Consider the following 19,161-nt stretch of genomic DNA (forward strand, 5'->3'; position numbering starts at 1 on the left):
AGTTTTCCAGTTTAGACAAATCACTGTGCAAAGTGGCAGCATCCTGCATGGAACCTATAGTTCTGCACAATTTAGTCTCATCTGCACAAATAGAACCAGTACTTTCAATGGCCACCTCCAGGTCATTAATAAACAAGTTGAAAAGCAAGGGACCTAGTACAGAGCCCTGCGGTACTCCACTAACAACACTGGTCCAATTAGAAAATGTTCCATTTACCACCACTCTTTGTAGTCTATCTTTTAGCCAGTTCTCTATCCAGGTACAAATACTATGTTCCAGGCCAACATTCCTTCATTTAACCAGTAACCTTCTGTGTGGCACTGTATCAAATGCTTTAGCAAAGTCTAAGTAAATCACATCCACTGCCATCCCAGAATCCAGGTCCCAGCTCACCTTCTCATAAAAAGAAATTACCGTATATACTCGAGTATAAGCCGACCCGAGTATAAGCCGAGGTACCTAATTTTACCTACGAAAACTGGGAAAACCTATTGACTCTAGTATAAGCCTAGACACAACTACAGCCCTGCCTCCCAGCAGCGCACATTCTGCCAAAGCGACCCCCCCAGCGATCAACCGGACTTCTTTGCAAAGTTGATGGTGACAGAGAATTGCCAAACGGATTACTGTGTGCATTGTCCCACTGTCCCACTACCATGTGCAGAGGGTGCTGTGTGATATTGCCATCACTGTTAATCTTTCGTATAACCAACAGAGGGCGCTGTGTGATATTGCAGTCACTGTTATTCTTTCATATAACCAACAGAGGGCGCTGTGTGATATTGCAGTCACTGTTATTCTTTGATATAACCAACAGAGGGCGCTGTGTGATATTGCCATCACTGTTATTCTTTGATATAACCAACAGAGGGCGCTGTGTGATATTGCAGTCACTGTTATTCTTTCATATAACCAACAGAGGGCGCTGTGTGATATTGCAGTCACTGTTATTCTTTCATATAACCAACAGAGGGCGCTGTGTGATATTGCAGTCACTGTTATTCTTTCATATAACCAACAGAGGGCGCTGTGTATATTGCAGTCACTGTTATTCTTTCATATAACCAACAGAGGGCACTGTGTGATATTGCAGTCACTGTTATTCTTCCATATAACCAACAGATGGCGCTGTGTGATATTGCAGTCACTGTTAATCTTTCATATAACCAACAGAGGGCACTGTGTGATATTGCAGTCACTGTTATTCTTTTATATAACCAACAGATGGCGCTGTGTGATATTGCAGTCACTGTAATTCTTTCACATAACCAACAGAGGGCGCACTGTTATTCTTTCATACAACCAACAGATGGCGCTGTGTGATATTGCAGTCACTGTTAATTTTTCATATAACCAACAGAGGGCGCACTGTTCTTTCATACAACCAACAGATGGCGCTGTGTGATATTGCAGTTACTGTTATTCTTCCATATAACCAACAGATGGCGCTGTGTGATATTGCAGTCACTGTTATTCTTTCATATAACCAACAGAGGGCACTGTGTGATATTGCAGTCTCTCCCCAAGTCTACTGTTGGTATAGGAATGATTAAAAGTGACTGCAATCTCAGCTACTCGGGTCGGGTATCGCTGACCCGAGTATAAGCCGAGGTAGACTTTTTCAGCACATTTTGGATGCTGAAAAACTCGGCTTATACTCGGGTATATACGGTAAGTTAGTCTGGCAAGATCTATTACGCATAAAACCAAGCTGGCACACACTCATAGTATTGTTATTTGCTATGAAGTCCAGTATCTTATCCTTTATTAACCCTTCGAGAAGCTTTCCTACCACTGACGTCAGACTAACTGGCCTATAGTTTTGAGGCTGAGAACAGGATCCTCTTTTGAATAGAGGCACCACATTAGCAATTCGCCAGTCTCTCGGCACTCAAATGAAAAGGCAGATCCTTCTCATTTAAGTAAACTCCCAACACACTGCCATTTAGAGGCATATTTATCAAGGGTTGAATTTCGAATTTGAAAAACTTCGAAATTCAAATTAAAAAAGACCGACCGACGGGTTCGTTATGGGAAGGCAAGCCCCTGATAATACCAGGAAACTGTTAAACCTTATTCATATATCAGAAAAAAATAAACACCCCCTGATGGTACTTTCTTTGGATGAGGAAAAGGCGTTCGATAGGGTTAATTGGGTGTATATGGAGGAAGTGCTGAAAAAGGTGGGACTCCAGGGGAATATTTTAAAAGCTATCATGTTCCTATACACCGCTCCGTCAGCGAAGGTCCGAGTCCCAGGGGCCCTGTCGAATGCCTTTAACATAACCAATGGGACCAGACAGGGGTGCCCGCTGTCACCCCTTATCTTTGCTCTTATGGTTGAACCCCTAGCAGAGAAAATCCGCTCTCACAAAGACATACTGGGCATCCAGATAGCAGATGAACAACATAAATTAGGTCTATTCGCGGAGGATATAGTCCTTACCCTAACGAACCCGACCTCGTCTCTACTGAACATAGTGAAGGAATAAGTGGAGTTTCAGAACATATCTCATTTCAAAATCAATTGCAGCAAGACTCCCTCCCAATTGGTACCCCCATGATACAGGAATACCAGTTAGAATGGCGAGACACCTACATGTCTTTCTTAGGGGATTAAAATTCCCAAAACTCTGCATAACACTTATCAGTTAAATTTCCCCCCACTTCTAAATACTATTAGAACAGACTGCACCAAATGGCAAAAGTTTGAGCTCTCCTGGTTAGGACCCATAGCTATTTCGTACCTTACAAGTACACTTACCTCCCAAATATATTAAAGATCTACAAAACACTCTCCAATCTTTCATATGGAGGGGTAAGGGTAAAAAAACCCAGATTGGCTTTAAATACATTACACTACCCGACACACTACCCAATGTCTCCCTATATCACAGGGCGTCCCTTCTTGAAAATGTGGTTAGAATGCACCGTGATCCTGGTTATAAATCTTGGGTAGATATAGAATCCCACTATCTAGATGGCCATTCCCTCGCTGATCTATTATGGCTTCCCCGTGATTCCAGACCAGCAACTCCCACGGCCTTACTGAAAACCAAACTACTTCTTTATACTTGGGACACGCATCGTATGAAATATATATTACTCACCCCTATTACAGCTCTTAAACACTTGATTCCGCATATTCATCTAGGTGACTGGTTTGCTAAAGGGATTAGAACTTTAGGAGACCTTTATTTAGCCAATTCATGGAGACCCTTTGAGGACTTACAAAGGAGATATGGCTTGCTGGAGCAGTCTAGATACTCATGGCTACAAATATGTCACTTGATGAAGACACATTTACCAAGTTACAGAACCATCAGACCTTCCACACTAATGGAACACTTGTGCAGGACAAGCAGGTATGGTGAAGGAGTGCTATCAGACTCTTACAAAATGCTTATACAGAAAGATCCAGATCAAAAATTACGTACCAGCCTCGAGGGGAGCAGGATCTCAGTATAAGTCTCTCACCAAAACAATGGGACATGATCTTCTCAGCTTCTAAGGGAGCAACTAGGTGCACTAACCACATTGAAATCAACAAGAAAATTCTTTTCAGGTGGCACTTGACTCAACCCTAACTAGAACCCAAAATGCTGGAGAGGCTGTGATACCACCGGCACCTTGTTACATATGTGGTGGGAGTGCCCACAAGTGAAAAAGCTTTGGACCTCAATTTTTGAATGGATTAAAATTCACTTAGGGTGGACAATACTAGTGATGGGCGAATTTGCGCCATTTCGCCGCAAAATTTGTGAATTTTGCGCGAAATTCGCGATACAGCGAAAAATTTGTGAAACGGCGCCGGCGAATTTTTGCCGCGAATTTTCGCAGGCGTTTTGCGAATTTATTTGCTGGCGGCGAATCGTGCAAAATTCGCCGCAAATTCGCGCCTGGTGAATAAATTCGCCCATCACTAGACAATACCCATCAAGCCAGAGATAACACTCCTCAATGCAGCCCCCCCGGATTCTACTCCCACTATGAGGAAGCTGTTGTTCCACATGTTCACGGCGACAGCTACGATCATTACGGAGACGACATTCATATTGAGGAGACACAGTTATGAGAGATTTACTGTTTTCTGTTTCTTGTTCACAATGCGTAGCAATATGACAGTGCAGGTCATTGTATGTGCCATTCCGCGGATATCTTGAATATGCTGCATGTGATGCTTTTGTGGATATGATAATAAAGCATTTTTGTTAAAAAAAAAAAAAGGCCGACCGAAATTAAGTTGAAGTTTTTTTGGTCGAATGGGTCCGTTTTCGATTGAATAGGTCCATATTCGGCCGGATTTGAATCGTACGAATCGAAGGAATAGCAAATTTGAGCAAATTCGATTTGAAGTTTTTCCCAAAAAAAACCTTCCATTTTTCCAAAGTCCACCAATTGACTCCAAATAGATTCTAGGAGGTCCTCCATAGGCTAAAACAGCAATTCGGAAGGTTTTAGATGTCGAAGTAGAATTTTTAAAGAGACAGTACATGATAAATTTCGATATTCGAATATTCAAATTTTTTGCAAATTCGAATCAAATTTGGACTATTTCCTAGTTGAAGAACAGAAAAATAGCTAGAAATTTGAATTTTTTTCAATTCGAAAATTCACCTCAACCTTTGATAAATCTGCCCCTTAGTGTATAACTTGCATTTAAATTATTTTTGCCAAAGTGCATAACCTGCATTTATCAACATTGAACCTCATTTTCCAGTTTGCTGCCCAGTTTTCCAGTTTAGACAAATCACTGTACAAAGTGGCAGCATCCTGCATGGAACCTATAGTTCTGCACAATTTAGTCTCATCTGCACAAATAGAAACAGTACTTTCAATGGCCACCTCCAGGTCATTAATAAACAAGTTGAAAAGCAAGGGACCTAGTACAGAGCCCTGCGGTACTCCACTAACAACACTGGTCCAATTAGAAAATGTTCCATTTACCACCACTCTTTGTAGTCTATCTTTTAGCCAGTTCTCTATCCAGGTACAAATACTATGTTCCAACATTCCTTCATTTAACCAGTAACCTTCTGTGTGGCACTGTATCAAATGCTTTAGCAAAGTCTAAGTAAATCACATCCACTACCATCCCAGAATCCAGGTCCCTGCTCACCTTTTCATAAAAATAAATTTAATTAGTTTGGCAAGATCTATTACACATAAAACCATGCTGACACAAACTCACAGTATTATGATTTGGAAAGACGTCCAGTGTCCTATTCCATAATACCCCTTCTAAAAGCTTTCCTACCATTGGTGTCAGACTAACCAGCCCATAGTTTTCAAACGTGATCCCTTCTAAATAGTGGCACAGCATTAGTTATTTGTCAGTCTCTTGGCACGATGCCAGACCTCAATGAATCCTAAAAAATTAAGTAAAGAGATTTATCAATCACAGAGCTAAGCTCGCTAAGTACCCTGAGATGAATACCATCTGGCCCTGGACATTTGTTTCTCTTAACATGTTCTAGTCTCTTTTGAATTTCATCATGTGTGAACCATGCATCATTAGTTGTATTACTAGAATTAGGACTTATAAGAAGGAAACCTTCATTAACTGGTTCCTCATTTGTGTAGACAAATGAAAAATAACAGTTTAGAATCTCTGCTTTTTCTCTGTTCTCATCAACCAACTGAGCCCCCCGCCATTAATATTTATAGAATCATTTTGGATTATTTTTACTCCTTGCTCCAACACTGTAATACATGCAGGGAGATTGCTGCAGTCTCTTACCTGCCAGCGTGTCTCTCCAAACTTGTCGGTGTGCAGGCACGCACTTCCGGGTTCCCGGCCCCAGTAATACTGGCATTTGACGCCTGCGTCGTGATGCTGAACGTCATGATGTCACTGAGGGGTGCCAGATTTGAATTTTGCCACCAAATTATCCTTAAAAGACCAGTCCACCATGTTGAGAATGCCCAAGCTGGCTTCAGTTGATCTGTTCCCGCTCAAGCGTTTATTCTGTCTTCTGATATCCTGGTTTTGACTCCTGCCTGACCCTTGACCCACCATTCCTGCCGCCTGCCTTGAACCCTTCATTTGACTCTGACTACGTCTTCTCTAAATCCCTGCCGGTACCTCGCTTATGGACTTGTTACCTACTTCCTTGTTGGCTTCCGCAGCAGAAAGCCCAGGCCCCAAAGGGCGTCGGTGAACACCGGAATCCATAGGGTCCACCTGTGCATCTGAAGGTTCTTATCACTGTACAACGTTCCTGATAACATGCTCGTTACAAATAACCTTTTGAATCTCTATTTTGCTGCTTCATTGGCCTCTTTGTACCTGATACAAGTCTCAACTGTCACATTTTACTCAAGTTCCTCAACGTCTTTTCTTACCCACCTCAACACCAACACTTCTATTGAACTTCTATTGAACCACAAAGGTTCCCTGTATAGTCCATCTTTGCTGCAAACTCTGCCATTCTAGTTGTGTCCCACCTGCTATAGATCCTCTGCCCCCACATATTAATGAGCCTTAATAGGATCCCATTCAGATAACCCACCAGTACACCCTCTCCCGTCAATTTCTGTCCGGTGCTCAGCAAACGAGGGGATTGGCTCCCCAACAGCAACGGTAAGAAGAGAAATTACCGGCACTCAGGACTTTGATACAAGTGGGCCAAGCCCTGCGTGTTTATTCAACGTAACGTTTCGGGGACGTACCCCTTCGTTAGTCAGTCTAATGAAGGGGTAATGTAGTTCACTTACCTATTGGTACATCAGTAGTCTCCTGTCACTTACCTATTGGTACATCAGTAGTCTCCTGTCACTTACCTATTGGTACATCAGTAGTCTCCTGTCACTTACCTATTGGTGTATCAGTAGTCTCTTGTCACTTACCTATTGGTACATCAGTAGTCTCCTGTCACTTACCTATTGGTGTATCAGTAGTCTCTTGTCACTTACCTATTGGTACATCAGTAGTCTCCTGTCACTTACCTATTGGTACATCAGTAGTCTCCTGTCACTTACTTATTGGTACATCAGTAGTCTCCTGTCACTTACCTATTGGTACATCAGTGGTCTCCTGTCACTTACCTATTGGTACATCAGTGGTCTCCTGTCACTTACCTATTGGTACATCAGTGGTCTCCTGTCACTTACCTATTGGTACATCAGTGGTCTCCTGTCACTTACCTATTGGTGTATCAGTAGTTTCCTGTCACTTACCTATTGGTGTATCAGTAGTCTCTTGTCACTTACCTATTGGTACATCAGCAGTCTCCTGTCACTTACCTATTGGTACATCAGTGGTCTCCTGTCACTTACCTATTGGTACATCAGTAGTCTCCTGTCACTTACCTATTGGTACATCAGTAGTCTCCTGTCACTTACCTATTGGTACATCAGCAGTCTCCTGTCACTTACCTATTGGTACATCAGTGGTCTCTTGTCACTTACCTATTGGTACATCAGTAGTCTCCTGTCACTTACCTATTGGTACATCAGTAGTCTCCTGTCACTTACCTATTGGTACATCAGTAGTCTCCTGTCACTTACCTATTGGTGTATCAGTAGTCTCTTGTCACTTACCTATTGGTACATCAGTAGTCTCCTGTCACTTACCTATTGGTGTATCAGTAGTCTCCTGTCACTTACCTATTGGTGTATCAGTAGTCTCTTGTCACTTACCTATTGGTACATCAGTAGTCTCCTGTCACTTACCTATTGGTACATCAGTGGTCTCCTGTCACTTACTTATTGGTACATCAGTAGTCTCCTGTCACTTACCTATTGGTACATCAGTGGTCTCCTGTCACTTACCTATTGGTACATCAGTGGTCTCCTGTCACTTACCTATTGGTGTATCAGTAGTTTCCTGTCACTTACCTATTGGTGTATCAGTAGTCTCTTGTCACTTACCTATTGGTACATCAGCAGTCTCCTGTCACTTACCTATTGGTACATCAGTGGTCTCCTGTCACTTACCTATTGGTACATCAGTAGTCTCCTGTCACTTACCTATTGGTGTAACAGTAGTCTCTTGTCACTTACCTATTGGTGTATCAGTAGTCTCCTGTCACTTACCTATTGGTACATCAGTAGTCTCCTGTCACTTACCTATTGGTACATCAGTGGTCTCCTGTCACTTACCTATTGGGGGAAGGATTTAGTTGCTGTTTATATATTGGGGGCAGGATTTCCCTGATAGTTACACAAATAGAAATAAAAAGACACAATTACTGCCCCAGCCCTTCTCTGATGAGCCCTAGAGCCCTGAGTGGGGGCAATGAGAGGGGCAATGAGAGGGGTGTTGGTGGGATAAAGAGTTGACCTTCATGTTTCACACCTGGACAGTTGGTGGGACCCCCATTTGATTGTTGGCTATTGAGGGTCTGTGAGTAAGAGCTGGAAGGTGTGAGTGTCTGGCTCTGTTCCCACGGACTCTGCGCTGTATCACGGGGGGCTCACAGGCTGCTGTGTTGGAGGAGGGGGGCTAGTGAGGGTTCCTTTAGGACACGTGCCAGGTCTGGGACGGACCCCTCCGAGGGGGCACTGAATCACATTTTCACACCTTGTTAAAAACAAAAAGACCCTTCATCCCGGGTTCTGTTTTCCAACCTCTTAAATCAGGAAATGAGTTTTATAGGATTTCCAGGTTCTGGCCGTGAGAGGCTGCGACATGATATAAATAGGAGGGGGCACCGGGGCCACAGACACACAGCTGACACTCACTGGGACTCACTGACTGGGACTCACTCACCTTCCACTGCTCATACCGACACTCACTGGGACTCACTCACTGGGACTCACTCACTGGGACTCACTCACCTTCCACTGCTCATACCGACACTCACTGGGACTCACTCACTGGGACTCATTCAGATGCAAATATACAGAGATCTGTAGCCACATTCATTCTATACACTTATCATTGCAATTAGAATTACAGTGGGACACAGATTAAAATCAGGCAGACCCCCTCCATTAGGTGCAGCACCAGAGCATTTGCCCCTGATATAAAGCGAGAGGAGAAATGAAGATGTTGGCCACATATGGACCCCATGCACTTGCCCTGCTCCTCCTGATCAGCCGAATCACTACCTGTCAAGGGCGCTGCTACTTCCAAGCCCGAGGTAAGAACAACTGTCATCAATTCATTTCTATTCCAGTCTATCATTTCTATTTGCTGTGGGGTTGGGATTCTCCTCACTGATTGGCTGACATCCTCTCCATCTTTATCTAGAGAACAATTCTTATCATTTCTTTCTATAGCACCAGCCACTTACTCAGCACTTTACTCTGTAACCAACACTGTGTCCTACTCACTTATATATTGTTTTCTGAGTATTGTCATCGTGTAGCTCAAAGAGACACCACACCACAAACTCTCAGTATCACTCATGTATTATAAGGGATAATGTACCCCCTACTGTAAATGATAAGGATATTAGAAGTCACTGAGGGGTTGTTCTGTGACCATATAAAGGCACAAGGCTGCAGGCTGAGTTATACAGGGAACTCTGAGTATCACTCATGTATTATAAGGGATAATGTACCCCCTACTGTAAATGATAAGGATATTAGAATTCACTGAGGGGTTGTTCTGTGACCATATAAAGGCACAAGGCTGCAGGCTCAGTTATGCAGGGAACTCTGAGTATCACTCATGTATTATAAGGGATAATGTACCCCCTACTGTAAATGATAAGGATATTAGAAGTCACTGAGGGGTTGTTCTGTGACCATATAAAGACACAAGGCTGCAGGCTGAGTTATACAGGGAACTCTGAGTATCACTCATGTATTATAAGGGATAATGTACCCCCTACTGTAAATGATAAGGATATTAGAAGTCACCGAGGGGTTGTTCTGTGACCATATAAAGGCACAAGGCTGCAGGCTGAGTTATACAGGGAACTCTGAGTATCACTCATGTATTATAAGGGATAATGTACCCCCTACTGTAAATGATAAGGATATTAGAAGTCACTGAGGGGTTGTTCTGTGACCATATAAAGACACAAGGCTGCAGGCTGAGTTATACAGGGAACTCTGAGTATCACTCATGTATTATAAGGGATAATGTACCCCCTACTGTAAATGATAAGGATATTAGAAGTCACTGAGGGGTTGTTCTGTGACCATATAAAGACACAAGGCTGCAGGCTGAGTTATACAGGGAACTCTGAGTATCACTCATGTATTATAAGGGATAATGTACCCCCTACTGTAAATGATAAGGATATTAGAAGTCACTGAGGGGTTGTTCTGTGACCATATAAAGGCACAAGGCTGCAGGCTGAGTAATACAGGGAACTCTGAGTATCGCTCATGTATTATAAGGGATAATGTACCCCCTACTGTAAATGATAAGGATATTAGAAGTCACTGAGGGGTTGTTCTGTGACCATATAAAGGCACAAGGCTGCAGGCTGAGTTATACAGGGAACTCTGAGTATCACTCATGTATTATAAGGGATAATGTACCCCCTACTGTAAATGATAAGGATATTAGAAGTCACTGAGGTGTTCTGTGACCATATAAAGGCACAAGGCTGCAGGCTGAGTTATACAGGGAACTCTGAGTATCACTCATGTATTATAAGGGATAATGTACCCCCTACTGTAAATGATAAGGATATTAGAAGTCACCGAGGGGTTGTTCTGTGACCATATAAAGGCACAAGGCTGCAGGCTGAGTTATACAGGGAACTCTGAGTATCACTCATGTATTATAAGGGATAATGTACCCCCTACTGTAAATGATAAGGATATTAGAAGTCACCGAGGGGTTGTTCTGTGACCATATAAAGGCACAAGGCTGCAGGCTGAGTTATACAGGGAACTCTGAGTATCACTCATGTATTATAAGGGATAATGTACCCCCTACTGTAAATGATAAGGATATTAGAAGTCACTGAGGGGTTGTTCTGTGACCATATAAAGGCACAAGGCTGCAGGCTGAGTTATACAGGGAACTCTGAGTATCACTCATGTATTATAAGGGATAATGTACCCCCTACTGTAAATGATAAGGATATTAGAAGTCACTGAGGGGTTGTTCTGTGACCATATATAGGCACAAGGCTGCAGGCTGAGTTATACAATACACAGACAACACATAAGAAGTGTTACGTTTATCAAGGTGCCCTTGTAATACTCGGGGCCAGGGGAACAGGCCTTTCCTGCCCAACCCTAATATTGACAGAACTGGTGGGGGGTTGCAGGAGAGGCAGGTTTGGGGGTGCTCATAGGAGCCAACTGATTAATGTCCCTTGAAGGATTCCAGGAATGTCTTGTTGCCATGTAAAGTGCTGAGCAAACAGTCAGTTCCTGTGCTGGGGGCGTGGCCTCACTGATTTACGTGCAATAGAGTTATGCGCATACATTGCGTCATGCAACCAGGAATGCGACTATTTGCCATAAACAGAATTCTCAGGTGTGGGTGTATATCCTTACTGTACTTGCTTGGCACACACACAGCACCGTCATGTGCCCCGCCATGTGACAACCATGTGATTGGGTTTGGGGCAATAAACTATGAAGTGCCCCGGGTGCTCCCCATGTTGCTCTCAGGCTCTGAATCACTGGGTGCAGATATTCTGCTAAAGACACCCCAGCACCCCCAGACCTACAGCTCAGCCTTATAATCAGCTGCCCCTCTCTGCTCAGACATTACAGGGGCTTTGGGGAAAGCTGTGACCACCCCATTGCTGCTGGGTTAGTTGGGAGCTGCCATATTGGTTCCCACACACAGTATAGTAGGATAGGATATGATTTGTATAAAGGAGTGGCACTGCCCAGTTGTGTACATAAGGGTGCCCTACACAAAACGCTTATAATGAAGGGTGGGAGCTGCCATAGTGTTTGGCAGGGAGTTGTGGGTACTGATAGAACTGTGTTGATTTACTGCCCTTCTCTATGCAGCTCCATGTCGATACGGAGGCAGAAGCTTTGCCCTGGGGGAGTCGTGGCTGGGAAGCAACTGTCAGCTCTGCACCTGTCTGCACCCCGTGGGAGTTGGCTGCTGTGAAATGTAAGTGGCACCAGTACAAACTTGTGGGGGGTGAAATTCTCCCAGTTACTATTCAGAGTTGGACTGGTCTATCAGTACCAGATGATCTGCTATTGGACCCAGCCTCAGAGAATTCCCCAAGCTCATCCTATTCCCACATATCTAACGGAGACTGGGTCCAGGGAGTCTGGTTCTATTCCCAGTCTAACGACCACTTTCCATAAGCTGGGGGAGGGGTCACTGAACCCGATTACTGGGTAGCTCAGTTGTTTCTACTTGTAGTTCCATTTCATGCACTTATTACCCAATGCCCATTAGTATCCCATTGTACCTCCCTCGGCTGCACAACCAAAGGCCAATGGTTCATGGGTTTAATCAGGGCATTTTGCCACCCAAGCAATTTCCCTCTCAGTGGGCAGATTGATTTGAGTAGCCCAGACTTGTGGGTGCCCTCAGGAGACGGGCAATAGTCACTTGGCACAGCAATTGCCTGACCCACAAGCCCAAACTACTGCAATGAATGGGGGTGATTCCAAACCTTCTCTCGTCTGTCCTTGTGCCGATGTTGGTACAAGACTTCCAATTACATAGAGCGGTGTGGAGAAACAGGCCTTGGCACATCTTATATACCCAACCCAAATTGTTCTGCCACCAACAAGCATTAATGTTGTCCAAGTACAACCAAGTGCCCCATTATTGTACAGAAGAAAGACGAACACTATGGGTTTTGGATTCTGGTTCTCCTCTTTTTACTCCCCGAAGCTTCTCCCTGGTCAGTATTCCATGGTATTAGGGAAACGTTACAAAGTTACACAGTTGGGTTGAAAAAAGACAAAGTCCATTAAGTCCAACCCCTCCAAATGAAAACCCAGCCCCATACACACACCCCTCCCTACTGTCACATAAATGATTATCCCCATATCTATACTAACTATAGAGTTTAGTATCACAATAGCCTTTGTATTATGTCTGTCCAAGAAATCATCCAAGTCCCTCTTATAGTCATTAACTGAATCATCACCCGGCAGTGCATTCCCCAACCTCACTGTCCTCACTGTGATGAACCCCCTACTCTGTTCCTTTAAATGAAACTTCTTTTCCTCTAGTCTGAAGGGGAGGCCTCTGGTACGTGATTCTCTTTATGGGTAAAAAGGTCCCCTGCTATTTGTCTATAATGTCCTCTAATGTACTTGTAAAGTCTAATCATGTCCCCTCACAAGCGCCTTTTTTCCCCCAGAGAAAACAACCCCAACCTTGTCAGTCTCCCCTCATAATTTAACTCTTCCCTCCCTCTAACCAGTTTAGTTGCACTTAGTCTCTGCACTCTCTCCAGCTCATTTATATCCCTCTTAAGGACTGGAGTCCAAAACTGCCCCCATACTCCAGATGAGGCCTCACCAGGGACCTATAAAGAGACACAATTAGGTTTCATCCCTTGAGTTAATGCCCTTTTTTATACAAGAACTTTATTTGCTTTAGTAGCCACAGAATGACACTGCCCAGAATTAGACAACGTGTTATCTACAAAGACCCCAAGATCCTTCTCATTTAAGGAAACTCCCAACACATTGCCATTTAGTGTATAACTTGCATTTATATTATTTTTGCCAAAGTGCATAACCTGCATTTATCAACATTGAACCTCATTTTCCAGTTTGCTGCCCAGTTTTCCAGTTTAGACAAATCACTGTGCAAAGTGGCAGCATCCTGCATGGAACCTATAGTTCTGCACAATTTAGTCTCATCTGCACAAATAGAAACAGTACTTTCAATGGCCACCTCCAGGTCATTAATAAACAAGTTGAAAAGCAAGGGACCTAGTACAGAGCCCTGCGGTACTCCACTAACAACACTGGTCCAATTAGAAAATGTTCCATTTACCACCACTCTTTGTAGTCTATCTTTTAGCCAGTTCTCTATCCAGGTACAAATACTATGTTCCAGGACAACATTCCTTCATTTAACCAGTAACCTTCTGTGTGACACTGTATCAAATGCTTTAGCAAAGTCTAAGTAAATCACATCCACTGCCATCCCAGAATCCAGGTCCCTGCTCACCTTCTCATAAAAAGAAATTAAGTTAATCTGACAAGATCTATTACACATAAAACCATGCTGGCACAAACTCATAGTATTATGATTTGCTATGAAGTCCAGTATCTTATCCTTTATTAACCCTTCAAAAAGCTTTCCTACCACTGACATCAGACTAACTGGCCTATAGTTTTGAGGCTAAGAATGGGATCCTTTTTTGAATAGAGGCACCACATTAGCAATTCGCCAGTCTCTCAGCTCTATGCCAGATCTCAATGATTCCTGAAAAATTAAGTAAAGAGGTTTGGCAATCACAGAGCTAAGCTCGCTAATTACCCTGGGATGAATACCATCTGGCCCTGGACCTTTGTTAATCTTAACATGTTCTAGTCTCTTTTGAATTTCTTCATGTGTGAACCATGCATCATTAGTTGTATTACTAGAATTGGGACTATTAAGAAGGAAACCTTCACTTACTGGTTCCTCATTTGTGTAGACAGAATTTGAGCGTTCAGAATCTGCGCTTTTATTTTGTTTTCATCAACCAGCTGACCCCCCTCTGATAGTAAGGGTCCCACCCCTTCCTGCTTCATTTTTTTACTATTAACATATTTAAAAAATAATTTTGGATTTTTTTTTACTGCTTGCTGCAATATCCTTTTCTATATCAATTTTAGCTTGCCTTATAGCTTCTTTGCATGATTTATTGGCCTCCTTGTACCTTATAAATGTTTCGGCTGTACCAGGTAACTTGAAAGCCTTAAAAGCAGGTCTTTTCTTACCCACCTCAACACCAACGCTTCTATTGAACCAAAAAGGTTTTGCTTTGCAACGACGTTCCTTGCTTACAAGTGGAATATACTGACAAGTAGATTTATTATAAAGACTTCCCATTTTTGTTCTGTGTTTAACCCTGTGAAAAGCATTTCCCACTTAATATGTTGCAGAGATTCCCTTATACTTTCACAGTTTGCACTGAAATTTAGTGTTTTAGTTCCTCCCTTATAGAATTGCTTCTGCAACAGAATCTCAAAGGAGACCATGTTATGATCACTATTCCCTAAATGCTCACCCACACAAATGTTAGAGATGAGTTCAGTATTATTAGTTATTACAAGGTCCAAAAGAGAGTTATTCCTAGTAGGTTCTTGAACGAGCTGGAATAAAAAGTTGACATTCAGCATATTTACAAACCTACTAGCTTTTTCTGTCTTAGCAACCCCATTACCCCAGTCACTGTCTGGATAATTGAAGTCACCCATAGCAACAACTTGACCCAGCTGTGAAGCCGCTTGTATCTGCAAGAGTAGCTGGGCTTCATACTAGACACTAATACCAGGTGGTTTATAACATACACCAATGATAATTCTCTTTGTTACCTTTTGCCCAGTCAAAGTCTCTACCCAGAAGAATTCTACACCCTCACCAGTGGCAGCTATTGGTATTTCTTTAGCGCATGGCTTTAATTCAGGCTTTACATACAAACACACTCCTCCACCCGCTATTTAATCCCTCTGTCCCTCCTAAAAAGGGTGTAACCATTTAAATTCACAATGCAGTCACATGTTTCATCCCACCAGGTCTCAGTGATACCAATTATATCATAATGTTTAGAGCAATTAATTCTAGGTCTCCCATTTTACCTGACAAACTCCGTGCATTTGCAGCATACAGCCGAGGTTACTACTTTTACTTGTGAAATTTGCATTACTTAGTGGAGAATTATATGTTAAGTTAGTATTATTCTGTTTTCCTTGTAACAGAGGGACCTCCTTAGCTGGTAAACTGTATGCCCCCCTCACTCCTCCCCCATGACCCCTTACTAACCCCACTGCCCCGTCTACACTAGCTTCCCCATAATCCTTTATCTCACCCCCCCCCTTGCCTAGTTTAAACACTCCTCCAACCTCTTAGCCATTCTTTCCCCCAGCACCGCGGACCCCCTTCCATTGAGGTGCAAACCGTCACGACTGTAAAGGTTGTACCCCTAGGAAAAATCAGCCCAGTGCTCTAGGAACCCAAACACTTCCTTCCTACACCAAGACTTGAGCCAAGCATTTACCTCCCTAAACTCCCGCTGTTTTCCTAAACTTGCACGTGGCACAGGCAGAATTTCAGAAAAGATGACATTGGAAGACCTTTCCTTGATCTTAGAGCCTAGATCCCTGAACTCACTCTTTAAGGTCTTCCATCTACCATTTATTTTGTCATTAGTACCGATATGCACTAAGACAGCTGGGTCATGCCCAGCCCCACACAATAATTTGTCTATCCGATCAACCACATGCCGAACCCTGGCACCAGGTAGACAGCAAACTGTTCGGTTGTAGCGATCTGGACGACAAATTCCCCTATCCACTTTCCTAATAATTGAGTCCCCTACAACCACAATGTGCTTAGACTCTACTCTCCTCCCCACCACTACTAGAGAAACTGGTCTCCCGGCTGTTAGAGAGATCAGCCCCATCTAGAATTTCCAATCCAGAGTTCATACTCCCATCAACCTTCACACAATCTGGCAAATTTGTTGCGATGTATAATCTCTGGATCAGCCTCCATTTTCCTTTTGCCCACCTTAGATTTTCTAACTGTCACCCAGCTAGCTGCCTCAATATCCTGCTGCTGTTCTGTTCCCCCCAAACTATGTGACCCCGCTAGGTCCTGCTCAGTGAGCAAAAGACTCCTTTCAAGATTGTCAATCGACCGCAGTGTTGCAATTTGTTGCTCTAGTGACTCGAACTTGAGCCTCCAAAGTGGCAATTTGCTCACAACCACCACAGAGGTAAGTATTGTGGATCTCTTGTTCCAACTCTACATACATATGGCAGACTGTGCACTGAGTCAGACCTTCAATCTTGCTAGCACTCATTATCCCAGCTACACATCAAAACAGGAAAATAAAAAAATAAATAAAAATTAGGGTTTAGAACAAACTTTTGACCTAGTTTGAACCTCCTTTAGTTTGAAACTCCACTTACAGATCCCCCACTTAACTCCAGTGTTTATAACTCCACTTACAGATCCCCCATTTAACTCCTGTGTTTATAACTCCACTTACAGATCCCCCACTTAACTCCTGTGTTTATAACTCCACTTACAGATCCCCACTTAACGAGCAAACACTTAAGAGCAGCTAACACTAGAGCAAGTTCCACTGGAGTCCCAGGGGTTCTATTTATACAGTCTGTTCAGGTGCAACTAATCAAACCCCACCCCCTCAAACGGAGGGAAAACAAAGGGCAAAGTAAAGCAGGTTGTGACAAACTTGTTGTAAGCTCACTAGCACCAAACTTTACTGTTTAGCACCCAAGACAGAAAAAAACCCTTAAAAAAATAAAACCACAGTAGTTAAATATAAACCTTAATATAAAATAGCAGTTAATAACAAATACTTATCCTTTTCAGTTGATTTGTTTCCTTTAAGTTGCTTTTTTCCAGACAGCAGCTTGTTGGGTTGGGTTCTGGTTCTCATCCTTTTACTCACCGAAGCTTCTCCCTGGTCAGTATTCCACGGTACTAAAGAAATCTGTTGGGTTCTGGTTCTCATCCTTTTACTCTCCAAAGCTTCTCCCTGTCAGTATTTCATGGTACTAGGGAAACCTGTTGGGTTCTGGTTCTCCTCCTTTTACTCACCGAAGCTTCTCCCTGGTCAGTATTCCATTCCATGGTATTAGGGAAATCTGTTGGGTTCTGGTTCAGCTCTGACTCTCTGCTCCCTTCCCAGCACCCAGTATCCATAATAGCAAGGCAATGTGTTGGGTTCTGGTTCCCCTTTAACTTCTGAACCTTCTCCCTCCCCAGCACCCAGCATCCCATTGACTTCCCATCTTGGTGTGAAGCTCACTACGACGCCCAAACCTGCCAAATCTCGGTGGTACAGAAGGCCAACCCAAGTCTCCCGTGTGTGCACAGTGCGGATTACGAGTGGGGTTCTGCTGGCACCCCAGAGCCTACCCCACAAACTATCTACCCAACAGACCTTGGCAGATAGGCGCTTCACTGCTCTTGGCACTGGCACAGTAGGGACTTTGTGCCAACGGGGCGGCTCCTGCCCATAAACTCTTGCTTACCTGCTACGGGGGAGTAGGACTTACCTGCACCACCATGGAATAAAATGGACTCGGACCTTTACCCTCCCATGGGGATAATCAGCTAACGGCACCACGAATGAAGGCACAGAAAGCTCTGTGGTCTCGCTGGGTTCTGCCCAAACATCAAGTCGGACTGAGGCTAATGTGCAATCAGACGGGATTGGTCCTAAAATCTCATTGGGGCCAATTTAAAAGAAGAGGATTTCCAGTGATACGGGACCAAGGACAGTGATACATGATCATACATTGTGGGTGCTGGTACCACCAGAACCAGTGATACCAACACAAATGTATGGAGATACCAGTCAGCAAATACCAGCTCCATGGCTTTACATTTACTCGGCTCCAGCCTGTTTCTCTTGTACCCCCTGTATACTCCCACGGTACCAGTTACAGTATATATGTGTATATATGTGTATATATGTGTATATATATATATATATATATATATATATATATATATATATATATATATATATATATATATATATATGTGTACCTACCTATGTATAAACCCAGCACTAATGTTCTGTAACACATATCCCTCCTATTTAACTGTGACCATCAAATAAACAGCACTAATGGCTCTCCTTGTTTATGGGTTTCTCTGAACATTGTACTGGCCCAAAGTGCACTAATGGCAATGACATGTTTATGGGTCAGTATGTCCTAGGCCCAAAATCTACTAATGGCAGTGACATGTTTATGGGTCAGTACCTCCTAGGCCCAAAGTGCACTAATGGCAGTGACATATAAAACGTTAAGTTACCTTTCTGACTGTTGGTTGAGGGCACAGGAGCCATTGATGCAAGTGCGACTGTAAGCTCCTGGGTACAGTGGCCAAGTACATTTCAGTTCTGACATTGGTTTCTATCCATTGCTGCTGTTATATAAATATAGGTACATAGACATTAAAGGGGAACTGTAACCCAGATAGAAAAAGCCGTATAATAAATTTTACAAATTAAGCATGAACCCCAAATTAATTTTTTTATGACCACAACCCTACCTGTAATACAGGTAAAGTTGTCAATCATATTGCCTGTCTCTACAACTGTCACTGACCC

General features: G+C 43.2%; 1 protein-coding gene across 1 annotated transcript; it reads left to right on the plus strand.

The window, feature by feature from the left end:
- The first annotated feature begins 8,731 nt into the window (after positions 1–8,731).
- Positions 8,732–18,681, plus strand: msmp.S (microseminoprotein, prostate associated S homeolog). Its single transcript, NM_001135233.1, is given in 3 exon segments — positions 8,732–9,087; positions 11,882–11,990; positions 17,805–18,681. Coding segments are annotated over 3 exon segments (399 nt in total). The 5' UTR covers positions 8,732–8,987; the 3' UTR covers positions 17,995–18,681.
- Positions 18,682–19,161: the final 480 nt, after the last annotated feature.

The sequence above is a fragment of the Xenopus laevis genome, chromosome 1S, assembly GCF_017654675.1.
Source record: "Xenopus laevis strain J_2021 chromosome 1S, Xenopus_laevis_v10.1, whole genome shotgun sequence".
Taxonomy (NCBI): Eukaryota; Metazoa; Chordata; class Amphibia; order Anura; family Pipidae; genus Xenopus; species Xenopus laevis.